This window comes from Eptatretus burgeri, chromosome 14, assembly GCF_056783735.1.
Source record: "Eptatretus burgeri isolate ZD-2024b chromosome 14, Ebu_testis_v1, whole genome shotgun sequence".
Taxonomy (NCBI): domain Eukaryota; kingdom Metazoa; phylum Chordata; class Myxini; order Myxiniformes; family Myxinidae; genus Eptatretus; species Eptatretus burgeri.
The window spans coordinates 35,375,916-35,402,079 of record NC_140974.1 but is presented as its reverse complement, the minus strand read 5'-3'; the positions used below and the strand labels follow the sequence as shown (position 1 = coordinate 35,402,079).

Sequence of the window (26,164 nt, the reverse complement as noted above, 5' to 3'; positions counted from 1 at the left end):
GAGGGAAGACTACACGATGAAGACGGGGTAAGTGACGCACACACACACACGGAGGAAGTGGAGGATAATGGGGGTAAGCTCGCGGACTGGGTGGAGGCCCGGTGCGAGCAGTTGGATGGCCTCCTCCAGGAACGAGGGGAGTGAGTATGCCCCCTTGAGGCGAGTCACGACCAGGTGAGTTCGGTCGTGCTTTGCGAGGTTGAGGGGACGGGTGCTGTGGACAGGTGCACGGAGAGCTTGGGGGGTATAGAGGCCCCGGAGACCCTTGTGGGGACACAAATCCCCAGTGTGGTTGTCCCTGTGTGTGTGGTGCAAGGTGTGAGTGCGTCCCCGTGTGTGGAAGCGACCCCGTGTGTGAGTGGTGTGGTGGCGACTGTGCCGGAGTACGTGCTTCCCAGCACGCCGTATGTAAAAGGGGCACCGCAAGTGGAAGAGGCCGTGTGTGTGGATGAAACGGCCAGTATGGATGAAACACCGCGGTTGAGTGCCCACGCGTGTGTGAGTGGTGTGGTTTGTGTGAGGGAAATGGCACGAGTGAGTGGAAGGCCGCGAGTGAGTGGAGCCACGTGTGCGAGGGAGATGGCATGCGTGAGTGAACGGCCGAGTGCAAGGGAGACCGTGAGTGTGAGAGAGCGGTATGTAAGGGAGATGTCGGTCGGCATGTGTGAACATGCAGCCGCGTCTCCCGGTGTGAGTTTAATGGTGAGGTGTGTTAGCGTCGTAACACGCGGGAGTGCTTGTGTCGAATGGCGACGACTGCGACATGTGAGGAAAGAAAGCCGAGTAGCGGCTGTAGTTGTTTCGGGGACCATGCCGGGTTCGCTCAGCAGCGCGCGCGAGGTCCGTGCTGTGCAACGCACGAGGCCCCCACGTGCTCGCTTGCGAGAGTGAAGTCCCGGTCCGGAAACGCACGCGGTGGATTTGCCGATCCTGCGGACGGACAAAGTTTAGGCAGGATTATGGATTTGGACCGGACGGGCTCTCCACGCGATCGTGTGTGTTAAGCTCCAACGGGCAAAGCACATGTGTTCGCGTGGGGAACCCCTCGAGACATGGGGCTTGTATTTTTTTTTATGCGCACGGTGACGTCATGGCTGCACGCGGGGTTGGAATCCGGCAGGAGGGGTATCCCTGCCGGATGGTACCGTCCAAGGAGGGACGCGGTACACGTTTAGCTGCATGACGTCACGGGCAGGTGCAAAGTGCGCGAGCTGTGAGTTGCCGCGCTGGTGCTACGCATGTAAAGAAAAAAAAAAGAAAGGGCAAGCCTCACTTTCGGGTGCACAGGATTCCTGGGCAAGGGGTGGAAGACCTCCTTGACCTGGGCACAGGATGGAAACTAGTTAGGGGGAAGGGTTAGCTTAGCTAGACCGGCTCCATGGGGCAGGGGTAAGTCCTCATGGGGCCTGTGGAATGGATTAGTTAGAGGGATTGTAGCCAGCTTTAGGTGGGGAAATAAAAGTTATTTTAGAGATTTGGAGACAGTGACTGACAGTGAATGTGTAGAGGGGATGTAGTTTAGCGACGTAGTGTTAAATGGAACGTGCTATAGTATAAGGGACGACGTGGGAGCACGAGTTAGTTAGGGGATGTAGATAGAAGGATGGCAGAGTTCAGCGGTGAGTGTGTTGAAGAGTTGGTGAGTGAACTGGAAGCATGTGCTTGGTGAGTGAGTGAGTCCAGCGGGTCTGTGTGTGTGTGGAGTGAATGGGGAATGCATGGTGCGATGAGTGATTGGGGGGAGGAGTGACTCCCGCCCAAGGGACCCCGGGGTCAGTGTAGAGTGAGTTAGGGGGTTAGTCAAATTTACAAAATGGAGGTCGTTTTGTTGGTGGGAGTGTAGGCTCGAAACCCGTTTGGAGGGGTGCAGGAGCCCTGTTGACGGGCTGGGAGCGTGGCTGCGAAAAGTGAGTATCGCTGAGTGGGTACCCCGGGCACCAGGCTAGTCGGCCGTGGTAGGCCAAGGGCCCATGGGGGGCCGGGATAGCGTAGTGGGCACGGGTGCGCCTGCTTGGTGCGGGGGCCCGGGGCGCCATTAGCCGCGTGGGCAGTGTTGTGGGCACGGGTGACCCTCGGAAAGGGGCCTGGGATGCCAGCCTGCCACGTGTGCGTTTCAGGGGAGGTGCCATGGGGGGCACTCCCCGGTGTTTAGGGAGCTGGTAGGCTCGGAGGCAGTGTAGTGCCCGGGGGTGCCATAGCGGGAGATTCGGCAGAGGGTCGTGCCTGCCAAAGGGAGGCACGTGTCCCAGCCATGAGACCGTGTGAGGGCACGGAGAGAAAATTGGGGGGCGAGGCCTGAAATTATGAGGACACCAACACAGGCGACGGGAATCAGGGTTGTTGGAACCAATAGTTTAAGCGAGAGGCGCTTGTTGAAAGCCCCGGGGTAGTTTAACAGTTAAATGGATAGGGTAGAATAGGAAGTGTACCCCTCCGCACCATCCATCCCTTCGCTCTCGTTGTGGGCCGCTGGACCCACTTGGTGTTAAGATGACTGAACTCTGGGGAGGCCATCCTGAGGCTTCGTTGGGCCTCGGCATAGGACGCTAGCTCTCCCTTGTTCCCCTCCGGGAAGGGAACGTAGGGGTTGGGAGTAGGCTAGGTGACAGGATAGGTTAGCCGAACAAAGACGATAAAGCCTGCAGTGGCGGCCCGTGCACCGTGTTTGCGTCCATCCATTCATCCATCCATTCGTTGTGTTCATTGCGTGTGCCACTTGAGCTGGCACGGAGACTACATTTGTGCAGCCCATGCACCGTTGTGGTTCACTGCGTTCAGTTCAAAAGGGAAGGCCTTGGACTGCGTGTGAGCAGCCGGCCACGTTCCCTGTCACCTGCATTGTTTGAGTCAGAGACTGCATGCGAGCAGCCTGGCTCCCTGCTAACTGCTTTCTTTTTGCAGAGTTCATTGATCCTGGGCCATGGTTTAGTGTAAAATTTGTACGTTAAGGTAAGATGTACTGTACATATGAGTGCGCCCCCGGCATGTCTGTCTTAGCGCCGGCAATTTTATTTAAGTCGTCCGTGTGAGTGAGTTTGTTTAGGTAGTTACTCAGCCCTCAGGTTATTTATTTTGGGGACACGAATACCATGAATGTCGCACTCAGGGATCCATAGGTAAAATGTACGAGGGGAAAACTACACATGATGGCACACGAAAATTTGACGACTCGGGACGAGTCTGTAAAAAGGGGAGGGGGTAGTGTTGTGGTTGACGAAATTCGCAAACCACCATTCAGGTCCCTTAGGTGAGATATCTCTGTAAGTATATGTGTAGTTAGGCCCAAACCCGTTGTTTAGAGGGAATAAATGTCATTCATGCGGGCTGCGACCCTTCTAGATAGCCGTTTTTCTTTTACTATCTTTATTTTGGACCAGCCACCATTACTACAATCACAACCACCACCAACCACATCTCAACAGCCATCACACAACAACCACCAACCGCAACGCCGCTTCACAACAACAGCCACGACCTTTACTGTAACAACTCGCCCTCGCAACCATCGCATCACCACTATTCCCGCGCCACTTGTGGGCACCGATACTGGACTCGTGCAGGGCGCGCACCGAGCAGGGGTGCAAAAGCGCCGGCCTTTCCGAAGAAAACGGATCAAAAACGACTCACGCCCACTTCTGTTCCGTCCTATCGGCGAGCGTGGGGCGATTTGGCCCCGCCTCCAGGGGCGTTGGAGTGTGGTCGCTATATGCAAATTCATGGATCAAAAAGCATTCACGCCCACTTTTCCTCGGTCCAATGGGGAGCCAGTTAGAGGTGAAGGGTCGGAGGTAAAGGGTCGAAGGTGAAGGAGCGAAGCCACGGGGCATATAAACGACCGCGTTCGTCAGTCAGGGAGTTGTCGGTGGAGCTGGGAAGAAGTGGTAGTAGTCAGAGTGAAGAGGACGGAGCTGTGGAGAGGTGGCGGCGGCGAAAGCGGTCGAGGGGGTGCTCGTGTCGGAGTCGGGGAGCTGCGGAGGGAGAGGCCGGCGGCGCGACCGAGGTCGTGGTGGAGACGCTCGTCGCGGGACCCGAGACAGGGAGATATCCTCCATCCCCCGAGCATCAACAACCCCTCCTGTTTCCCCCCCGCGCTGAGATAGTGCGAGAAGGGGGGGCCCCGTCCCCACCCCATACCAAGCAGTCCCAGCGAGGCCCGCGGAGTCAGGGCGCCAGCGCCATTTCGCGGCTCATCACCAGACGGGTAGGCCCGACGCGGTCTCGGCCCCAGGCCCGCCTCATCCTTGAGGGTGGTCCTTTTCTTTTGCTTTGGGTATATGTGTTGTCGGCGCCGTCTGTGAAGTAAAACTGCATAAGTGTTGCCGTGTGCTCGCGTAGTCGGTAATAGATCTGCATTGTGTTTCTCTTTTATATTTGCTTTTTGTGTAATATTGTGTTTCTTCTTCTTTTACATTTGCTTTTGGTGTAATTGTATATGTGTGCTTTCCGTTCATCGTGAAATAAATGTGCTTTATGTTGAACTGTTTTCCCGCTTCGCTTCGTCTTTTCCTCTATTGAATCTCCATCTTACTTCACGTAAAGGGTTGGTCGTGGGCTAAAACGCCCGATAATTAATCGAACCGTCGAGGCCGACGATAACACCGCTCGGTTATCCCGATAGTACGGAACGGGTCGCTTAAAGTGGCCCGTGTCCAAAGTCGACCTGCGGCGAGGTGCGATCGCCCGGTCTACCCTCCGTGTGGGTACTTAGCTAGGTCGAATTTGGCGAGCAACTCTATCCCACGCGGGGGGCCGATTGGCACGATCGTGGTGAGGCCGAAAGGTCCACCCGTGACTAGTTCCCGGCGTTAGTCCGAAAGGGTCACGACGGGATTGTCCGTCCGGTGGGCGACGTGCCGCGATTCGAGTTACGTGGCCGTTCGCACGCCGGCGGGCGCGAATCCGCAACAATATGTATGTACATAACATGTGCAACATGTCACATGTTGCACATATGTAAATGTGTAAATGCACATGTGTAAATATGTTTGTATAACATGTGCGACATGTCATGTATAATATGCCTGTACATAACATGCGCAACATGTCACATATAATATGTGTATCTAACATTGCAACATGTCACGTATAATATGTTTGTATAACATGTGCAATACATCACCCTATTGCATGTGTGTATAACATGTGCAACATGTCATGTATAATATGTGTGTATATAACATGTATGCCTGGTGTTGGCTTAATGGTTATAGAGATGGGCTTGGGATCCTATGATCCCGAGTTCAAATCGCGCTCAGCTGTTGAATTAATACCAGGTGCGGTTGACTCTGCCTGTCTTCCTTCTGAGGTCGGCAAAATGAGTAACAGGTTGCTGGTATCCTGTGTCGGAGTGACAACCCATCCAGGATTGTGCCCAATAGCCAAGGAGACTGCTGAGGCAGCACCAATGCTCTGCACAGAGTATGGTCCCAATGGATGGATGGATGGATATTCCATATGCAACACATCACGTATAGTATGTGTGTATAACATGTGCAATACATCACCCTATTATATGTGTGTATAACATGTGCAACATGTCACGTGTATTATAAGTGAATAACATGTGCAGCATGTCACGTATACTATGTGTGTATAACATGTGCAATACATCACCCTATGATATGTGTATAACATGTGCAACATGTCATGTATAATGTGCGTATAACATGTGCAATACATCACCCTATTATATGTGTGTATAAAATGTGCAACATGTCATGTACAATATGTGTGTATCTAACATTGCAACATGTCACGTATAATGTGTGTACATAACATGCGCAACATATTATGTACAATATGTGTGTATCTAACATTGCAACATGTCACATATAATATGTGTGCACATAACATGCGCAACATGTCACGTACAATGTGTGTATCTAACATTGCAACATGTCACGTATAATATGAGTGTAAAACATGTGCAACATGTCATGTATAATGTGTGTATAACATGTGCAATACATCACCCTATTATATGTGTATAAAATGTGCAACATGTCATGTATAATATGTGTGTATCTAACATTGCAACATGTCATCTATAATATGTGTTTGCAAAACATGCGCAACATGTCATGTACAATATGTGTGTATCTAACATTGCAACATGTCATGTATAATGTGTGTACATAACATGCGCAACATATTATGAACAATATGTGTGTATCTAACATTGCAACATGTCACGTACGATATGTGTGTATCTAACATTGCAACATGTCACATATACTATGTGTGTACATAACATGCGCAACATGTCACGTACAATATGTGTGTATCTAACATTGCAACATGTCACATATAATATGTGTGTACATAACATGTGCAACATGTCATGTATAATGTGTGTATAACATGTGCAATACATTACCCTATTAGAAATGTGTATAACATGTGCAACACATCACCATATTATATGTTGGTATAAAATGTGCAACATGTCATGTATAATATGTGTGTATCTAACATTGCAACATGTCATCTATAATATGTGTTTGCAAAACATGCGCAACATGTCATGTACAATATGTGTGTATCTAACATTGCAACATGTCATGTATAATGTGTGTACATAACATGCGCAACATATTATGAACAATATGTGTGTATCTAACATTGCAACATGTCACGTACGATATGTGTGTATCTAACATTGCAACATGTCACATATACTATGTGTGTACATAACATGCGCAACATGTCACGTACAATATGTGTGTATCTAACATTGCAACATGTCACATATAATATGTGTGTACATAACATGTGCAACATGTCATGTATAATGTGTGTATAACATGTGCAATACATTACCCTATTAGAAATGTGTATAACATGTGCAACACATCACCATATTATATGTTGGTATAAAATGTGCAACATGTCATGTATAATATGTGTGTATCTAACATTGCAACATGTCATGTATAATATGTGTGTACAAAACATGCGCAACATGTCATGTACAATATGTGTGTATCTAACATTGCAACATGTCACATATAATATGTGTGTACATAACATGTGCAACATGTCATGTATAATGTGTGTATAACATGTGCAATACATTACCCTATTAGAAATGTGTATAACATGTGCAACACATCACCATATTATATGTTGGTATAACATGTGCAACATGTCATGTATAATATGTGTATCTAATATTGCAACATGTCACATATAATATGTGTGTACATAATATGTGCAACATGTCATGTATAATATGATTGTACATAACATGTGCAGCATGTCACGTATAATGTGTGTATAACATGTGCAATACATCACCCTATTATATGTGTGTATATCATGTGCAAAATGTCGTGTATAATATGTGTGTATAACATGTGCAACATGTCACGTATAATGTATGAATAACATGTGCAATACATCACCCCATTATATGTGTCTATAACATGTGCAACATGTCATGTATAATATGTGTATAACATGTGCAATACATCACCCTATTATATGTTTGTATAACATGTGCGACATGTCATGTATAATATGCCTGTACATAACATGCGCAACATGTCACATATAATATGTGTATCTAACATTGCAACATGTCACGTATAATATGTTTGTATAACATGTGCAATACATCACCCTATTACATGTGTGTATAACATGTGCAACATGTCATGTATAATATGTGTGTATCTAATATTGCGACATGTCACATATAATATGAGTGTATAACATGTGCAACATGTCACGTATATTATGAGTGTATAACATGTGCAATACATCACCCTATTATATGTGTGTATAACATGTGTAACATGTCATGTATAATATGTGTATCGAACATTGCGACATGTCAAGTATAATATGTGTGTACATATGTGCAACATGTCATGTATAATATGTGTGTACATAACATGTGCAACATGTCATGTATAATGTGTATAACATGTGCAATACATTACCCTATTATATATGTGTACAACATGTGCAACACATCACCATATTATATGTTGGTATAACATGTGCAACATGTCATGTATAATATGTGTATCTAATATTGCAACATGTCATATAATATGTGTGTACATAATATGTGCAACATGTCATGTATAATATGTGTGTACATAACATGTGCAGCATGTCACGTATAATGTGTGTATAACATCTGGAATACATCACCCTATTATATGTGTGTATATCATGTGCAAAATGTCGTGTATAATATGTGTGTATAACATGTGAAACATGTCACGTATAATGTGTGTATAACATGTGCAATACATCACCCTATTATATGTGTGTATATCATGTGCAAAATATCGTGTATAATATGTGTTTATAACATGTGCAACATGTCATGTATAATGTGTGTATAATATGTGCAATACATCACCCTATTATATGTGTGTATAAAATGTGCAACATGTCATGTACAATATGTGTGTATCTAACATTGCAACATGTCACGTATAATGTGTGTACATAACATGCGCAACATGTTATGTACAATATGTGTGTATCTAACATTGCAACATGTCACGTACGATATGTGTGTATCTAACATTGCAACATGTCACATATAATATGTGTGTACATAACATGCGCAACATGTCACGTAAAATATGTGTGTATCTAACATTGCAACATGTCACGTATAATATGAGTGTAAAACATGTGCAACATGTCATGTATAATGTGTGTATAACATGTGCAGCATGTCACGTATAATGTGTGTATAACATCTGGAATACATCACCCTATTATATGTGTGTATAAAATGTGCAACATGTCATGTACAATATGTGTGTATCTAACATTGCAACATGTCACGTATAATGTGTGTACATAACATGCGCAACATGTTATGTACAATATGTGTGTATCTAACATTGCAACATGTCACGTACGATATGTGTGTATCTAACATTGCAACATGTCACATATAATATGTGTGTACATAACATGCGCAACATGTCAAGTAAAATATGTGTGTATCTAACATTGCAACATGTCACGTATAATATGAGTGTAAAACATGTGCAACATATCATGTATAATGTGTGTATAACATGTGCAATACATCATCCTATTATATGTGTGTATAAAATGTGCAACACGTCATGTATAATATGTGTGTATCTAACATTGCAACATGTCACATATAATATGTGTGTACATAACATGTGTAACATGTCACATATAATATGTGTGAATACAACATGTGCAACATGTCATGTATAATGTGTGTACCTAACATGTGCAACATGTCATGTATAATATGTGTGTACATAACATGTGAAATATGTCACATATAATGTGTGTATGTAACATTACATGTCACATATAATGTGTGAATATAACATGTGCAATACATCCCCCTATTAAATGTGTATAACATGTGCGACATGTCACGTATAATATGTGTGAATAACATGTGCAATAGATCACCCTATTATATGTGTGAATATTACATTGCAACAGTTAACGTATAATATGTGTGTGCATCGCATGTGCAACATGTCATGTATAATATGTGTGCAGATAACATTGCAACACGTCATGTGTAATGTGTGTACATAACATGTGTAACAAGTCATGTATAATGTGTGTGAATATTACATTGCAACATGTCATGCATAATATGTGTATATAGCATGTGCAACACATCATGTATAATATGTGTGTGCATAACATGTGTAACGTCATGTATAATATGTGTGCATATAACATTGCAATACGTCACGTATAATATGTGTGTACATAACATGTGTAACATGTCATGTATAATATGTGTGAATATAACATTGCAACACGTCATGTATAATGTGTGTACATAACATGTGTAACATGTCATGTGTCATATGTGTGAATATTACATTGCAACATGTCATGTATAATATGTGTATATAGCATTAGCAACACGTCACGTATAACTTGTCTATATAACGTGAAATGTCATGCACAAAATGTGTGTGTATATATATGTGTAAATTATGTGTCTATAACAGGTGAAATGTCATGTATAACGTGTATATAATATGTATGATATGTGTGTATATACAATGGAATCCTCCCCAGTACTCCCCAGTGAATGAGGAGTCGGAGCTGCTGGGATTACACGTTTCCTGGGACAAAACTAAGATCCAGGCTTTCAATTACATCTTGGATGCTGCTGTCCTGTCTGTACCTGTCTGTGGTGAGGATGTTGAGGTCGTGGAGAGATTCACTTACCTTGGCAGTGATATTCATGTCTCTGCTGACTGTGAGTCAGAGGTCAATAGACGTCTGGGTTAGGCCTTGGGAGTCATGGATTCACTGGATAATGGGGTGTGGCGCTGCCTGCACCTTTGCGGGAGGATGAAAGTCTGAGTCTTCAGGTCCTTGGTGCTTCCATTCTTGCTCTATGGATGCGAGACTTGGACTCTGACCAAGGATCTGAGACGGAGACTTAATTCCTTTGGTACCAGGTCTCTTCGGAGAATCCTTGGCTATCGCTGGTCGGATTTTGTGTCCAACGAGCGGTTGCTGAGAGAGACTCAAATGAGATTTGTTACCTGCATAGTCCGTGAGCGTCAGCTGCGGCTGTATGGACATGTGGCTCGTTTTCCTGACGCTGGTCCTGTTCACCAGATTCTCTCAGTGATGGAGTCTCATGAGTGGAGGAGGCCAATGGGCCGACCACGTGCCTCGTGGATGCAGCAGGTTGATCGGCATCTCAAGGAGATGGGGATGGGCCAGGCATCTGCCTGGGAGATGGCCAGACGGAGGCCCCTGGAGTACCTTGGGAAAGTGGATGTAGTGATGTGCTGCTCTGGTGCATGCTCCCATACCTGACCTGACCCTGACTAAAGCATCCAGCTTAACCGCTGCAAGGAACATCTCATGGACCAAGCTATCTCCTTGTCCATGCTACATCCAACACGGAGCCCTCCCTGGTCTTGAAGCATCCAGCTTAATCACAGCAAGTAACCACAACTCTTGGACCAAGGTGTGTGTGTGTGTGTGTGTGTGTGTGTGTGTGTGTGTGTGTGTGTGTGTGTGTGTGTGTGTGTGTGTGTGTGTGTGTGTGTGTGTGTGTGTGTGTGTGTGTGTTACTTTATTGTGTTATATTACTGCCATGCCTTTGCGCCATGTGCAGATGCGGCCCGTGTCAAAGTGCTGCAAGCTCCAGCTGGATCCATTGTACCGTCTAACGGAACATAGAGTGTCCCATACACATCATCGGTGTTCATAAGTGGGTACAGCTTCTTCGTCTCTGCTGGCCCAAGGACGTGCGATTCGATTCCATATACAGAACCCAACTTCCAAGTGCAAGGATGGGGAGGAGATAAATGTTGTGGAAAGGGAAAAATAAAAGTGAGGGGACATGATTAAACAGATTTTGGGTTCTCACAATAGCATTGTTTAAATTACAACTGAAATTATTATAGAAAAACTTGGTAACTGAAGGAGGTAATTCTCGTGTTTCTTTATTTGAGGTTGGAAAGAACACATGCATTAGCTTTTCCAACAAAGAATGTTATGCACAAGATTGATTTGCATTAATATCACATTTAAATGGATGTAACAAACAATAGGTTCAAATAAATGTTTGTTGTTATTTTATTTTGGCTAAAGGGCAAGTTTATTCAGTTTGTACAAAGGAACAAGAAAGATTTGCATTGCATGATACTTGCGAAATCCAAAAAATAAATTTGACCTAAAAAATAATTGGAGGTTGAATTCAATGACCAACAAGAAAAAGAGCAATTAGAGATTGCAGACCCTCACCAGGACTTATTTTATGTGGTGTTTATGTAGCTTTGTGTACTGGTGTGTTACGGAATTAATGAGACGTAATTAGAACTGCCACTTTATAACTGTTGGCAGTGATAACTGGATATCAAGACGTCACGCTTTGAAGCAAACTTACTTTGACCAGACACTTGACCCCGACCCATGACGACTATTATTATTCAATTGAATTCAGAATGGGATTAAAATAAATTCAATTCAAATCAAAGGGAAGACCAAATAGGTACAGTCCTGCATTGGAGTCATCAGAAGGAACCCAACAAGCAAAAACCAAAGATGAAGTCATCAGGAGGAACCTGGATAGGATTCACATTTCAGCTGAAACTTCTCTACCCTCAAACCCATCCAGACACAGCCAAGTGAGCCTTATTCAAAAAATAATAAGAAGAAGAACCCACATCCAAAAAATCAAATAATTCTGGCTGCCAATCAGTGTGTCCGATGAGGTTGAAACTTAAAACATATTTTGCGAATTCCCGCCCGCTGGCGTGCGGACGGACACGTAACTCGGATCGAGGCACGTCGCCCACCGGACGGACAATTCAATCGTGACCCTCAGGGAACTATCGCCCGGAGCCAGTCACGGGTGGGCCTTTCGACCTCACCACACTCATGCCAATTGGCCACCCGCGTAGGATATGGTTGTTTGCCAAACTCGACCTACCTAAGTACCCACGTGGATGGTAAACCGGGCGATCGTACCTCGTCGCAGGTCGACTCCAGACACGAGCCGCTAGGGCGGCCCGTTCCGTACTATCGGGATAACTGAGTGGTGTTATCGTCGACCTCGACGGTTCAGATTATTTACCGGGATGTTACACCCACTAGGAACCCTTTACGTGAAGCAGGATGGAGAGTCAATGGAGAAAATACGAAGCGAAACGGGAAAACAGTTCACACAATGCACATTTATTTCCTGGCACACGGAGAGCACGTATATACAGCCATACAGTCAAAATGCACATATAGCAATTAAAACAAAAAAAAGCAACAACGACGAAGAGTTAATACCGACTACACGAACAAACGGCAACACTTAGACAGCTTTACTTTACAGACGGCACCAACACACATTTACACAAAAGCTAAGAAAAGAAGCCACCCTCATAGACAAGGGGGCAGAAAGGCCTGTTGGCCAAATGTGCGCATGACCTGGAGGAGCGGCCAGGTCCGCGAGACCGGGGGGGTCCTACCCGCGTTCTCGTGACGCGTTGGCGGGTGAGCCACAAATGTGGCCGCGTGGCTGTGCCCCGACTCTGTGCTCCTTGGCGGGTTTCGTTGGCACGACGTTTGGAGTGGGGTGGGAACGGGGCCCCCTTTTGCACTATCTCAGCGCGGGGGAAAGGGGGGATTGTTGATGCCCTGGGGGAGGAGAATGGCTGGCTGGCTTGGGTCCCGCGACGAGCGATCCCACACCGCAACCTCATCGCAGACCGCCGCCCTTATGGCCTCGGTCCCGAGCTCCCTTGCCTGCAGTTCCACCGCTATCACTCACCCGACTCTCTCTGCAACTCTTCTCCGTTCCACACTCTCCTCAGCCAACCCTCTTCAGTTCCGCACTCTCCTCGCGACTCCACCGACTGACTTGACTCTGCTACTCTGCCCCTCTTTTCGCATTTTTATAGGCGGGCAGGAGAAGCCAGTATGCAAATATTCGGATCAGAATGACCTCGGGGGCGGAGCCACGCTCGCCCATTGGTCGGAGGAAACGGGGGCGTGAACCTCCCCTGATCCTAGAATTTGCATATATCGACTTCACACACACGCGCCTGGAGGCGGAGCCAAGCCGCCCCGCGCTCGCTAATTGGACGGAGGAAAAGTGGACGTGAAGCATTTCTGATCTGAGTTTTCCCCTCGGAAAGGCCGCCATTTGCGCTCACGGCTCGGTGCGTTCGGCACCAATCGCCGAACGGGCCTGAGACAGCCCGATGTTCAGTGTTCACAGGTGGTGCGGGAATGTCCGTAGAAGGAGGAGGTGAAGGTGGTGGAGGGTTTTCGGTGGTGGTTTGATGGTTACGGTGCCGTTTGGGAATGGCGGTGATGCGATGATGTGGGAGCGTAGATGGTGGCGGTGGCGTGGTTGTTGTGTGAGGGCGGTTGAGACGTGGTTGGTTCAAAGTAAAGATAGAACAGAAAAAATGGCTAACTCAAAGCGTCGCAGCCCGGATGAATCACAATAATCCCCTCGATACAACGGGTTTGGGCTAACTACACATGTACTTAGAGATATCTCACCTGAGGGTTCTGAATGGTGGTTTGCGAACTTCCACAGGTGTAACAATATATATATATATATATATATATATATATATATATATATATATATATATATATATATATATATATATATATATATATATATATATATATATATAATTCACTCTCTATTCCTCGCTTTTGTTGTCTTTCTCTCGAAGGAGAAGTGAGTTCTTCTTGCAGAAATTTTTCTGTAACGCTCACTTGGCTGCGCCTGCATGGTGGAGTAGGGTTGTGGAGTAGCGGCTGAAACCCGAATCCTATCCAGGTTACTCCTGATAACTCCATATTTGCTCTTTACTTCTGTGGATTTCTTCTTGGTCTTCCAATTCATTATTCCCCATGAGGAGTACTTGCCATGTGCCAAGTTTCACTTTTTCCCATACTGCTGTTTCAGAGAACGAGGTCCAAAGTTTTTTCTGTTTTTCCAACATGGCTGCCACACCACATGACCAATAACATCATAATTATCAACAAAACATTATACATGAGTTGTAATTATTTTGGTGAAAATTTTGTCTCAAACCGACAAGCAGTTGCGGAATAAAACACGAAAGTTCTGTGAGGACAAACAGACAAACAAATGGACCTTAAAGCAATACCCTCTCCTCTGGCGAAGGTAATTTTGCAAATCCTCTTCAAATTTCAAGTCAATCAGATGGAAACTGACAATTTTAGAAATTCGGCCGATGTTGACCTTTTGGTCTATGTTGACGTTTAGGCCTATGTTGCCCTCAAAAATATTTGGCGGTTGAATTCAGTGACCTAGATAGGAAAGTCCTGTTCAAATTTCAAGTCAATGGGATAAAAATTGATTTTAGAAATTTCACCTAAGTTGTTGACCTTTGGCCTAGGTTGACCTTTCGATCTATGTTGACCTCAAAAATAATTATTGGTTGAATTCAATGACCTGAAATATAAATCCTCTTCAAATTTCTAGTCAATCGGATGAAAATTGAGGATTTTAGAATTTTCAAATGTTGACCTTGTGATATTTTGATCTCAAAAACAATAGGCTTCCTGCTCATGACAAACTCTACCGTGTGGTGAAGTTTTGTGAAGATCGGTTTAAAATTGTGATCTGTAGGCGATAAACATACAAACAGACAAACACAGACAGAGAGACTAATGCACACAACCAACCAATATACTTGAAAAATATTCGATTTTCACCAGTAATAAGGCTATCAGCATAGACGAGAGGAATGGACACCCGCTTCTGAGCTGTCCAGCCAGGGTTCGAATCTCGGCCCAGCTATAAAGTAAACTGTTGTCCTGGTGTTTCACAGGCAGGGTGATTCATCAATGTGTCTGCTGTGCTTTGGATGAACGTCAGCATACCATCTGCCAGCATGAGTTCGTGGATGTTAAATCTCCCATGGTGTTCTTTGCCAAGAGTAGGTGAACTCTTGCTGGCACCATGAACAAATTACAAATTCTTGCCTAAATCAGAGGAGTATCCTGCATTGGTGTGGTGACTTGTCCAAGATTGTAACCCCAGCCAGGAAACTGTTTTGGCATAACAGATGTTCTATGTTGAACATTGTAAATAACAACAAGAACAAGGGGGTGGGGGAGGATACAGCACTGTGACAATGGACTGATTATAAATATTTTTATATTATTATTTCATTCATTTAAATAGTTAATAGTATATGTTCATGCTTAAGTGAATATTGGTCGATATTATGCCTGGTGTTGGCTTAATGGTTAGGGTGGTGGACTTGGGATCTTAGGATCCTGAGTTCAAATCCTGCTCGGTGGTTGAATTAATACCAGGTGGGGTTGACTCTGCCTGTCATCCTTCTGAGGTCGGCAAAATGAGTGCCAGCTTGCTGGTATCCTGTGTCGGAGTGGCGACCCATCCAGGATTATGCCCAATATAGAATAAACAGATGGTCAACAATATCAACTAGACAGCCACTTGGAAGAGCACACACCTCTGCCAGGCTGAATAGTTTAGGTTTTGTATCAAACTGATAGGCCAAATCTGCATCGGGACATGAAACAAAATATAATTGGCTGGTTCTTGTCACCTAACCAACTCATCCACCACGTTTTGCCATAATCCGTCCACAACTTTTAGAAATGCAGTGGCCTGCAAAAGTATTCACACCCTCCAAAGTTTTCACATTTTGATGCCACCTGAGCTTATTGTTATGATTGTTTTTAAATCAAATGTAACAAAGAGTCTTTACAAACTACCCCAAAGTGAGAAAGCTAAAAAATGTCGATAAAATGTGAATAAGTTAGATTAACAGAAAATCAGATGATTCTAATTTGCGTAAGTATTCAAACCCTTTGCCTAATTAATCCTAAATCACTTCAGGAGCAAATTATTTCTTTGAAAGGTTACAAAATAAGTCTGATGGGTTTCACCTGTATGTAATCAGTGGTTTAACTTAAAGATAAAGCTCTCCCACTTATCTAAAGAGTTTTAAGGTGCAACTCACTTGGTCAACCAACAAGGCAAATATGAAGACCAAGAAGCTTTCCAAAGAAGTCAGACATAAGTGGTGGAGAAGCACCGTTCAGGATAGGGTATAATAATATTTGTCACTCATTATCCCTTTGAGTCGGTGAAATCCATCATTGACAAGTGAAAGACATATCATACCACCCAGACTCAAACCACATCAGGTCGTCCATCCAAACTCAGTAGCCGGACAAGCAGGAAACTGGTTTGGGATGTCACTGTGCATCTTGAAAGATCTGCAAGGCTCTATGTCCAAGTTGTGAATTCATTATGGATTTCATGTCTCTTTGGCTGCAATAAAACGATTATTTTGTTATCTCCGGTTAACAATAAGAAAATTACACTTTGAAGTGTGCGAAGCAATTATATTGTGAAGTGTGGTGAGTTTTCATCAATCAACAATATCCCATTCCCTTCACAAAGCTGTCCTCTATGGACAGGTTGCAAGAAATAAGCCAATACTGAAAATGAAACATCTAAAAGCTCGTATGGAGTTTGTGAAAAAGCCTCTTAATGATACTGCAGCCAATTGGAGAAAGATTTTGTGGTCAGACAAGACAAAAATTGAACTTTTTGGTCTAAATTCAAAGTGTTACATCTGGTGCAAGCCTAATAGCGATTCCACACTGGAATATCACCCAGACAACACCAGCCCTACTGTCAAGCATGTTGGTGGTAGCATTATGTTATGGGGCTGCTTTTCATCAGCAGGGACTGGCAAGCTTTACAGGATAGAAAGAACAATGGATGGTGCAAAGTACAGGAGAATCCATGATGAAAACCTGCTTGAGCCAGCCATGAATCTGAAACTGGAAAGGAGATTCACATTTCAGCAGGACAATGATCTGAAGCACAAAGCTAAATCTACACTGGAGTGGCTGAATAATAAGAAAATGAATGTTCTTGAGTGGCCTAAAGTCCTGACTTGAACCCAATAAAACATTTAGGCCGAGAACATGAACCCAAAGTCCGAGAGACCTAAAGCTGGTCGAGACCTACCCAAAAATACTCGTGGCAGTCATTGCTACTACAAAAGGTGATTCGAACAAGTACTGACCTGAGGGGCTGAATACTTCTGTAACCAGTGAATTTTGATTTATACATGATTTTTACAGGTATTCCTCACATGTAACCTCTTTCAACTATGACAGAGTTTTGTTTGATCTCTTTAGTTATGAATAAAAAAGTTAATTTGGAAAAAAAAATTCTACATAATTCACAATTCATCTAAATGTGGCATAATTGGTAGGGGTGAATAGTTTTGCAGGCCTCTGTATTATGCTGTATATCATTTTTGGCCCCATCTCTCAATGGTCAAGAATCACTTAAAATGCACGGATCCCGATCTAGATCCTGATCGTCACCAAAATCGCATCGATTCGTCCTTGTCACACACCCAACCTGTCCACCAAATTTCATCTGAATACATCCATAAATTTCAAGATATCTTGCTCACAGACAGACAGACAAACAGATAGGGTTGAAAACATAACCTCCGCCCACTTCCGATGGCGGAGGTAATGAGGTGGTCAAGTTTGATGGACAAGAGAAAAAAAAGTGAATGTCATAGAGACAATGACAAAATAGTAGTAAAAATAATGATAGTAATAATAATAATGATGAAGTGAACTATGAAAAGAAAAGGGTAGGAAATACCTTGAAAGAAGAAAATTTTAAAAAGAATACTGAAAGAAGGGTAAAATGTATGGCAACAACAATAACAACAATAATGATGATGATGACAATGTGGATTTTATGCTTTTTATCTGGCTGCATATACCGTCTGCAAGCGCTTGTACTCGTCCAAACGCTGTTTTGTTGAGGCAATGAATATGCCGCCATTTTGGATCCAGCCCGTATGCAAACCAGTCTCACACTCGAGGTCACAGCTCATCAGCTTTCTTGTCACCGCCAGGAGCTCCACATCAATGTCGCTTGGTCGCAGTTGCCAGAGCATCCCTAAACAAACAGTGCAAAAGTCACAAATTATCAAAATAGGGCAGGTTACCTCCCGGTTGTTCAATCAAAAAAAGGGCAGGTTGCTTTTGCGTTGTTCAACCATAAGAGGGCAGGTATGTTTTAGTATTTTCAACCATAAAAAGGCCAGGCTACATCTGTTGCATAGTGTGCAAGCAATTCCACACCTGAATATTGCAAGAGAAAAGCAGGGAAAGACAAGTGACTGCAATGGAGAAGACTCCATTAATCCAGTCATTATTCTCACGCATGCACATTCTATATATCCATGACATAAAGCCACCAGCTCGTTATCACAGGATATTACAGTTCCTCCATTACAGATAAGCAACATTGACATTACAAAACAGATATATTGTTAATGTAAAGACCACCACAGTCAAAACCAAGTTATCTTGTTTGAATGTCCATACACACTCGTCAAACAGTTTAATGAGTTCACAAATAACAGATCATTCCATTTGTATAACACACCTCCAATACAATAAAATAACAGTTAATAAGTTAATTGTTCCAAATGACAAGAACTTGTCTCCTTCAGGGCACCAAAATTACTCGAACTGAGGGAGAAACTACTTGAGTGATGGGTGGTGATTCTGATCTAATCTGAAGAAATTCTAATCTGCAGAACACCATTTTCACCTCTCCAAGAATCATCAGTTACGAGGTTGTCTGCATGATCAAATCTGTGATTGTTCCCTGATCAAATCTCATCAGATAATGGCCATTAAAGGTTCTCCGACCTATGGTACCCTGATATCCACTTTTACTTCCCTTCGCTAATATTTCCAACTCTGACAGGCTGATAGCAGTCGAAACATGTTAGTTTGGGTTTCAGCCTGTTCCGTTGGAATTTATTTGTTATTTGTCTATGCTTTACTTTCCTTTGTATGCTGGGTTTCAACCAGATGATGCAGAAGTGGGTCATATTGACCCAGTCTGATTTTTGTTCTCCTATAACTTTGTAATAAAAACATTTTTATGCATGACCTTACATAAGTATTTCATATAAAGTATTTCATTATAATTTCATATAAATTCATGACCTTACATGACCTTACATAAGTATTTCATTCCACAGTTTATGGATACATATGTTTTTTACATATATATATATATATATATATATATATATATATATATATATATATATATATATATATATATATATACACACACACATATATATGATACATATATGTGTGTTTTTTTTTGTTTTTCAGGATTGTGGGAAAATTATTTTGAAGTGAAATCCCCGATAATGCAGAAGTGGGTCATATTGACCCAGGCCAAGAATGATTGTTTGTTTCACTAAAACAAAACATTTTTATTCATGACATTTCATATATGCTTCAAATAAAGGGTAATACATATTCATGTGGGTATGTTTTATTTTATTATATTTTACACGATTGCGGGGAAAAATATTTAAAATTCTAATACACATCAGAGGAATTTTAAGAAAGGCTCAGGCATGGTGATGCCTGTCGTATGAGCAGGGTTGAGTAAGGCATGGTGATGTCTGTCGTTGTATGAGGAGGGTTGAGTAGGCCATGGTGATGTCTGTCGTTGTATGAGGAGGGTTGAGTAAGGCATGGCGATGTCTGTCGTTGTACGAGGAGGGTTGAGGTAATGCAAAAAAAACATTTGCTACCTTGTAATTCATTTCCACGTATCTGCATTCATGGTTGGTAATCAGTCGCAAATGTGGAATTCCTGCAATACTTGTACAAATGCAATTTATTTTTTTACATTACACGATTGCTAACCCCTCGTTCTCAATCTGCATGTATATTTTGGTAGAATCAAGAGTTCTAGATATATAGATCATTGGTCTTTCTGAACCATATTCAAGTTTGAAACTCAACAAAGAACCAAGTGCCTGTGGACTTGAATGTATATGAAGAACGAGTGGCTTCCTGGCAATTATAAGTGCATTAGCAACTTGGTCACTGCAAGAACATTCTTTGTATACTGAAATGCAGTTTCACACTTGTGATAACAAACCAATTTTCCTGGTTAGTTTAAAAGTGCATACACATTGAGTCAATTTGATAAGTTTGGTGCAAATTTTACATGTAAATTGATCATCCCTAAAAAAGGTTTTTTTAACTTTGACAAATTCTGAGGCCTAAGAGTCTTCTGAATAGCTTCAATATTGCTTTGAAAGGTGTACACCCTTGGCACTAAGAATGTGACATCGGTACTTTAACTTATTGCATTGGAAAACTCATGATCTTTTACGATTGAGCTGCACATTAAGAACCCAGCCTCCAAAATACTTTCTCAAACACCCACATGTTCTTATGCAGTATCCATAGTCACAATAATATCATTCATGTAACATATTTTGGTATAGCAGATAATCCTGAGATATCTGGGTGGTGAGGCATCTTCATGGGGAACGTTCTTCCTTGTACTCTAACCATGCTGTCGTGGGATTAAACAGTCAGTGAAATGGTACAGACTGGTGAGAAATGTCTCATTGATCTTAACCCCAATGAGCAGGTGTTGTGAATTTGTGATGGGAGTCAAGAATGAGCTTCTCACATTGGTTGGCAATGTTGATGCTTGTGAAAACTCAGGGGTTGAATACTTATAGACACAAGACATTCGAGCTTTTCATTTTAAATTAATTTAGAAAATTTTCTAAAATTTTTTTTCACTTTGTCATGATGGGGTATTTTGTGTAGATCAGTGATAAAATGTTTTTTTATTTAATCCATTTTAAATTTGGCCTGTAACACAACAAAATGTGACAAAAGTCAAGGGGTGTTGATACTGTGATCTCATCCATGCTAGTTCTTCAAAATATGGCAATACAGTTTTTGCTAGGAGGCTTTCTACATGGTGCCCCACAGAAAACCAGGAAATTTGGTACAGTTTATTTAAAACAAAACAAAAGCAAACTTAGATGTAGTGTAAAACAAAGACACACTTTATTTAAATGTTAGTTTATTGATATGGTAAAATACGGCAAAATAAATCTCAAAATCTCAAATTTCCTGGTTTTCTGTGGGGCAACCTGTATAACTAGAGACATTCATAATATATTTGGAGGCATTCATAATGAAAGAGATAATGTCTCGCAAAATGAGAACATCCCGCTGCTGTTCAATTAGAGTACTGGCTAAAAATTGCTGCTTTGCAAAAGGTGGTTCTTTGATGGTGGCAAAGATAAACATCAATGCCAGGCCTGATAAGAACCCAGACTTTCTACAACAACATCTGCTTATCTGATCAGATGTTATTATGAAAGGTTTGTGGATTTGAAGCATGGACCACAGAACTCATGTGAGGTGTGGGAAGGGGAATATGTGATCATACAGAAAAATGGGCAAAGGTCAGAATTCCCTGATTTTAGCACATGCAAAATGTAAATAACCTTTGTGAGGAAAATGCTTTATGCATTTACATGTTATCTCATCTTTTGAAGAGCGACAATGAATGTAATTACAATGAAAATTCATGATGTTGCTTATCACACTTCATCATGATTATATGCTTTTGGAAAATAAATATAAAAACAAATAAATAAAGAAAACACTAATATGGATTTCATGTCTCTGTCTGCAGCAAAAACAATTCTTTTGTTATCTACAATTATATCAATAAGCAAATTATACTGTGAAGTGTGCTGAGCAAGCTCATATCTTCTGACCTGCAGTGTGCCAGGTAGTCCCAGAAGTGAGGAGATTTTTCTCAAGAAGCACAGCTGAGCTCACACCCATCTTGGTGAGGAAGTAAAGAGTGTTGCACCCAATGCTGCCCCCTCCAACCACAACAACATCAGCCGTCGAAGGCAAGTTTGAGCTTGACACATGTTTTTTTCCATCTGAAGATTGCTTGCTGACGTTTCCATATATAGATGATGTACCAAACAAGGCTCGCTGCCAAATTGTGCAGATTACGCCATTGTTTAGGGATAAGTGCAAATGACGTTTACAGTGGGGGTGAAAGGAAGAGGTACAATGCCAAAGGTAACGTACCAGAGCCATCGATTCCACCCTGGAAAATAAACAGGCATCATAAAATAAATGTAATAAATAAATACATGGAAATAAATGCATCAGTACATTGAAAATAAATGTACAATACAATCTTCGATGATAGTGATGAATTTATTAAATTAATGTGTTTAAATAAATAGCATCCTTCATAACCTCCCAACTTCATCTCATTAGTAAAAACAAGACCATATATTCATAACAGCAGCTCGCATTAATCCTTACTTTCCTTGAGAAAACATACTCACGGTATCATGTGGCTTGCATTTCCACATGCCCATCCTTGTTTTGATATTAAATCCTGAGATAACTCACAAAATGAAATTCCACACCTCCAAAGTTCAGGAGTAGATAGTCTTTATACTTATTTATATACAATTACATTATGCCTTATGGTATACATAAAGCAATACCATGAGGAAAATAACATTACGCAGTTGATGGATTCAGATAATTAACCGAGTTAAAGGATTTCCTCCGAAGACATACATGTGATGCTTCCTGAAATCAGTGCAATGCCTCAGCCTGTTGGTTTACATCGCTCAGAAATGGTTCAAGGCATGGTGGACAACCAGAGGATGGTATGCTCATGTCTCATGACTCGGACTAAGTCCCACTTGGGTGCACATCTCTCAGCATGGTGTGAACTCAGTTCCACCATAAATATTTGCTTTTTAGTGTATCATGCAGGTCTTTTATAAATGGGACTGATTATTAGAGAAAGAAGAAAGGGATTAATTGTGGCAGAAACAATGATTCACACTTTCAACCTGGGTGGGGAGGGGTTTTTGTGGTCGAAAAAATAGGTCCTACATGATGACAGGAAAGTAAGGACTGTGATGAAATTGTTATAATGTTGTGATATTTATTGAAAATACGGTTCTATAAATAATTGCTTTAAGGCAATATTCATTTACTAACAAATACAACCCGTTGCTTCACTGACGGGGCCTATGAAGGGGGAATGGAGGAGGATAGAGAGGAGGGGTGTGTGAGAGAGACAGAGAGACAGAGAGAGAGAGAGAGAGAGAGAGAGAGAGAGAGAGAGAGAGAGAGAGAGAGAGAGAGAGAGAGAGAGAGAGAGAGAGAGAGAGAGAGACAAAGAAAGAAAGAGAGAAAAGAGAGAAAGAGAGATAGAAAAAAAGAGAGAACGGTGCGGGGTGGAGGTGGGGTTAGTAAAGAGAATGATATGTTATGCTTACTGACCAAACACACACACACACACACACACACACACACACACACACACACACACACACACACACACACACACACACACACACACACACACACACACACAACCTCATGTCAGAACAGCTGTACACACGACACAACAGAGTTTATAATGTAATCCGCTGGCACACCTGCAATAACTTTGATGTCCCAGTTACAGAAAATTTGAAGGGACTTGAACCAAAAGTAATCACTCAAAACATGAAAGTACATACCGCCCACATACGACCTAATGATCCCATCGAGCGTGAAGATCGAAAACAAACCGTTGCAACTGAATATCATACTTAGGTACAAAAAAAGAGAAGAAGGCATTGCTTATTGACATGTTAATTCCATTGATTTTGGACTGAATGATGCAGAAATCAAGAAAATGACCAAACACCAAGACCTCAAGAAATAAGTGAGAAGATCCTGGAAGCTGAATAATGCCAAAGTTGTACCAGTGAAAGCTGGACCAACAGGAATGATGCTATTGTTACAGGCCGGGGGTCGGCCGCCAACTGACTGCTCTGAACGGAGCCGCAAGTCGAGTCAGCCTGACCGATCGCCCGGAATATAGATCGCCGCCCGGATAACTCCGAGCGACGGGTCGTTGTTCAAGAACCGAAATATGCCAATCGGCAGATCACATGGGGTCGGGTCGATTGCCAATTTTCAATGTACCTAAATACCCACGTGATCCAACTACCGGGGTATTCCACTCTCGACGGATCTCGTATGGAACAAACCGCCGAGGCGAGCTTGTCCGTGCACGATTCCAAGCGGCGTAATTGCCGAGAACCGTCGGTCCAAATGTCCCCCTATTACGGCAAACCAACGGCTTTCTAACTCCCAACACACTAAATGTTCAGTCAATGAGGGAATGGACGAAACGAGCAGGTTACATTCACACAAGGACATTTATTATAATGAAACACGTATGCAATTAAATAAAGCAAAACACGTATGCAATTATGCAATCAACAAAAGCACGACAAAAGAACTACAACCGTCGAAAGCAATTATTAATGCACAGTCACTTACACAGTTTTACTTACGGGACTTCGCGCCACAACAATCATTCGAAAGAAAAGCAGGAAAAAGACCCCATCAAAGGCAATGGGGTCAGACTGGACCTCTTGGGTCTTTATGGCGTGGGACTTGGCAGACTGAACAAGTCCCACGATACCGTTGCAGGTTACCTGCACCCTCGTGGTGTCTGGCTTGGGCGACCCGTGACATTCCGTCCCCACAGCAACTAGCGTAGCCGTGGTCGAGCTCGGGCCTTCCGTGTGGCAGGCGAGCTCTCTCCGGCTCTCTCCACACGAACGCGCTTGGGCGACCCGCGATGCTCCTTCCCCACGGCAGCGAGCGGAGCCGTGGTCGAGCTTGGGCCTTCTGTGTGGCAGGCGAGCTCTCTCCGGCTCTCTCCACACGAATGCGTGGTTTGCGCGACACAGCAGGCAAGGCTGCGCCTCCAGCTCGTGTCTCCTTCGCGACGCCTGGACTTCCACGCAGCTCCTTGGCTTCTGGCTTCCTCCCGACTTCCCCACATGCCGAAGCAAAAAGCTTACTCCTCCCACGGGACTCAGCACACGAACTCTGCCACGGGACTCCCACGAACTCAGCCCTACAACGGGACTCCCACGGGATTCTTTTCGAACTCTTCTCACGGGACTTTCACGAACTCAGCCCTACCACGGGACTCCCACGAACTCTTTTACACGGGACTCCCACGCGAACAAAGAAAAGATGTCCTCTTTATCCTTTGCACCCCTCCCCCACAACCGGCGTGACTCATGCCCTCGTGATCCACCCCCCACTCAACCACGGGTGGGAGGGAGATGTTGACGTCACGGGATGGCAGGGTTCTTCTTCCTCTTTGCAGAAGAGGGGGAGGGACGTCTCCATTGTTTCATTCCCTAACTATTAAATCGATCTGCAGCGCATCTAATCGATCTCTGAACATTTAAACAATGGAAGGTGAGCTATCTAGGGAACAAGCACTTATCGACATAGCTGACTAAGGGAACCTGTATGTTGTGTGCAATTGAATTCCAAATTCGTAACAATATTAAACATAGGGACAATACTCCTAGGTGCTCACCTGGTAGCAGCTGGATAAGATAACCAGGCAACCACTGTTTGGCATGGATGACCCGCAAAACATATAATGGAGAAGAAAGTAAAGACCGATGGATTATTTTTTTTAATGCGATGAGCTAACCTTGGTACATCATGGGTGATATAGGTTGTGGTCAAAGTCCATTGAAATCGTATGTGTAGTTTCTGAGAAGTTGCACGTATTTGTGGACGGCCGGATGGACGACACACCATCCCATCAGCTCACCAACACTACTTTACAGGTGAGCTAAAAACAATGCCTGGGAATATTATTACAAACAAACACAGTTGTAAGCTGTCCAGGGTTCAGCGACGATCCTGAAGAGAGCCCTCG

At 43.2% G+C, this 26,164-nt stretch overlaps 1 protein-coding gene across 2 annotated transcripts in view; it reads right to left on the bottom strand.

Moving 5' to 3' along the window:
• The window catches only part of SARDH (sarcosine dehydrogenase), a 153,938-nt gene extending 131,447 nt beyond the window's left edge, over positions 1-22,491 (bottom strand). Inside the window, exons 1-3 of one of the 2 annotated variants that reach the window (XM_085854354.1) lie at positions 22,146-22,491; positions 18,288-18,466; positions 11,103-11,282 (exon numbers count right to left, since the gene is read on the bottom strand). In XM_085854354.1, the coding sequence (XP_085710480.1) occupies positions 11,103-11,282; positions 18,288-18,466; positions 22,146-22,482 (696 nt within the window). In that variant the 5' untranslated portion in view covers positions 22,483-22,491. The remainder of the gene's footprint in view (positions 1-11,102; positions 11,283-18,287; positions 18,467-22,145) is intronic. The other variant, XM_085854355.1, reaches the window with a different exon arrangement.
• Positions 22,492-26,164: the final 3,673 nt, after the last annotated feature.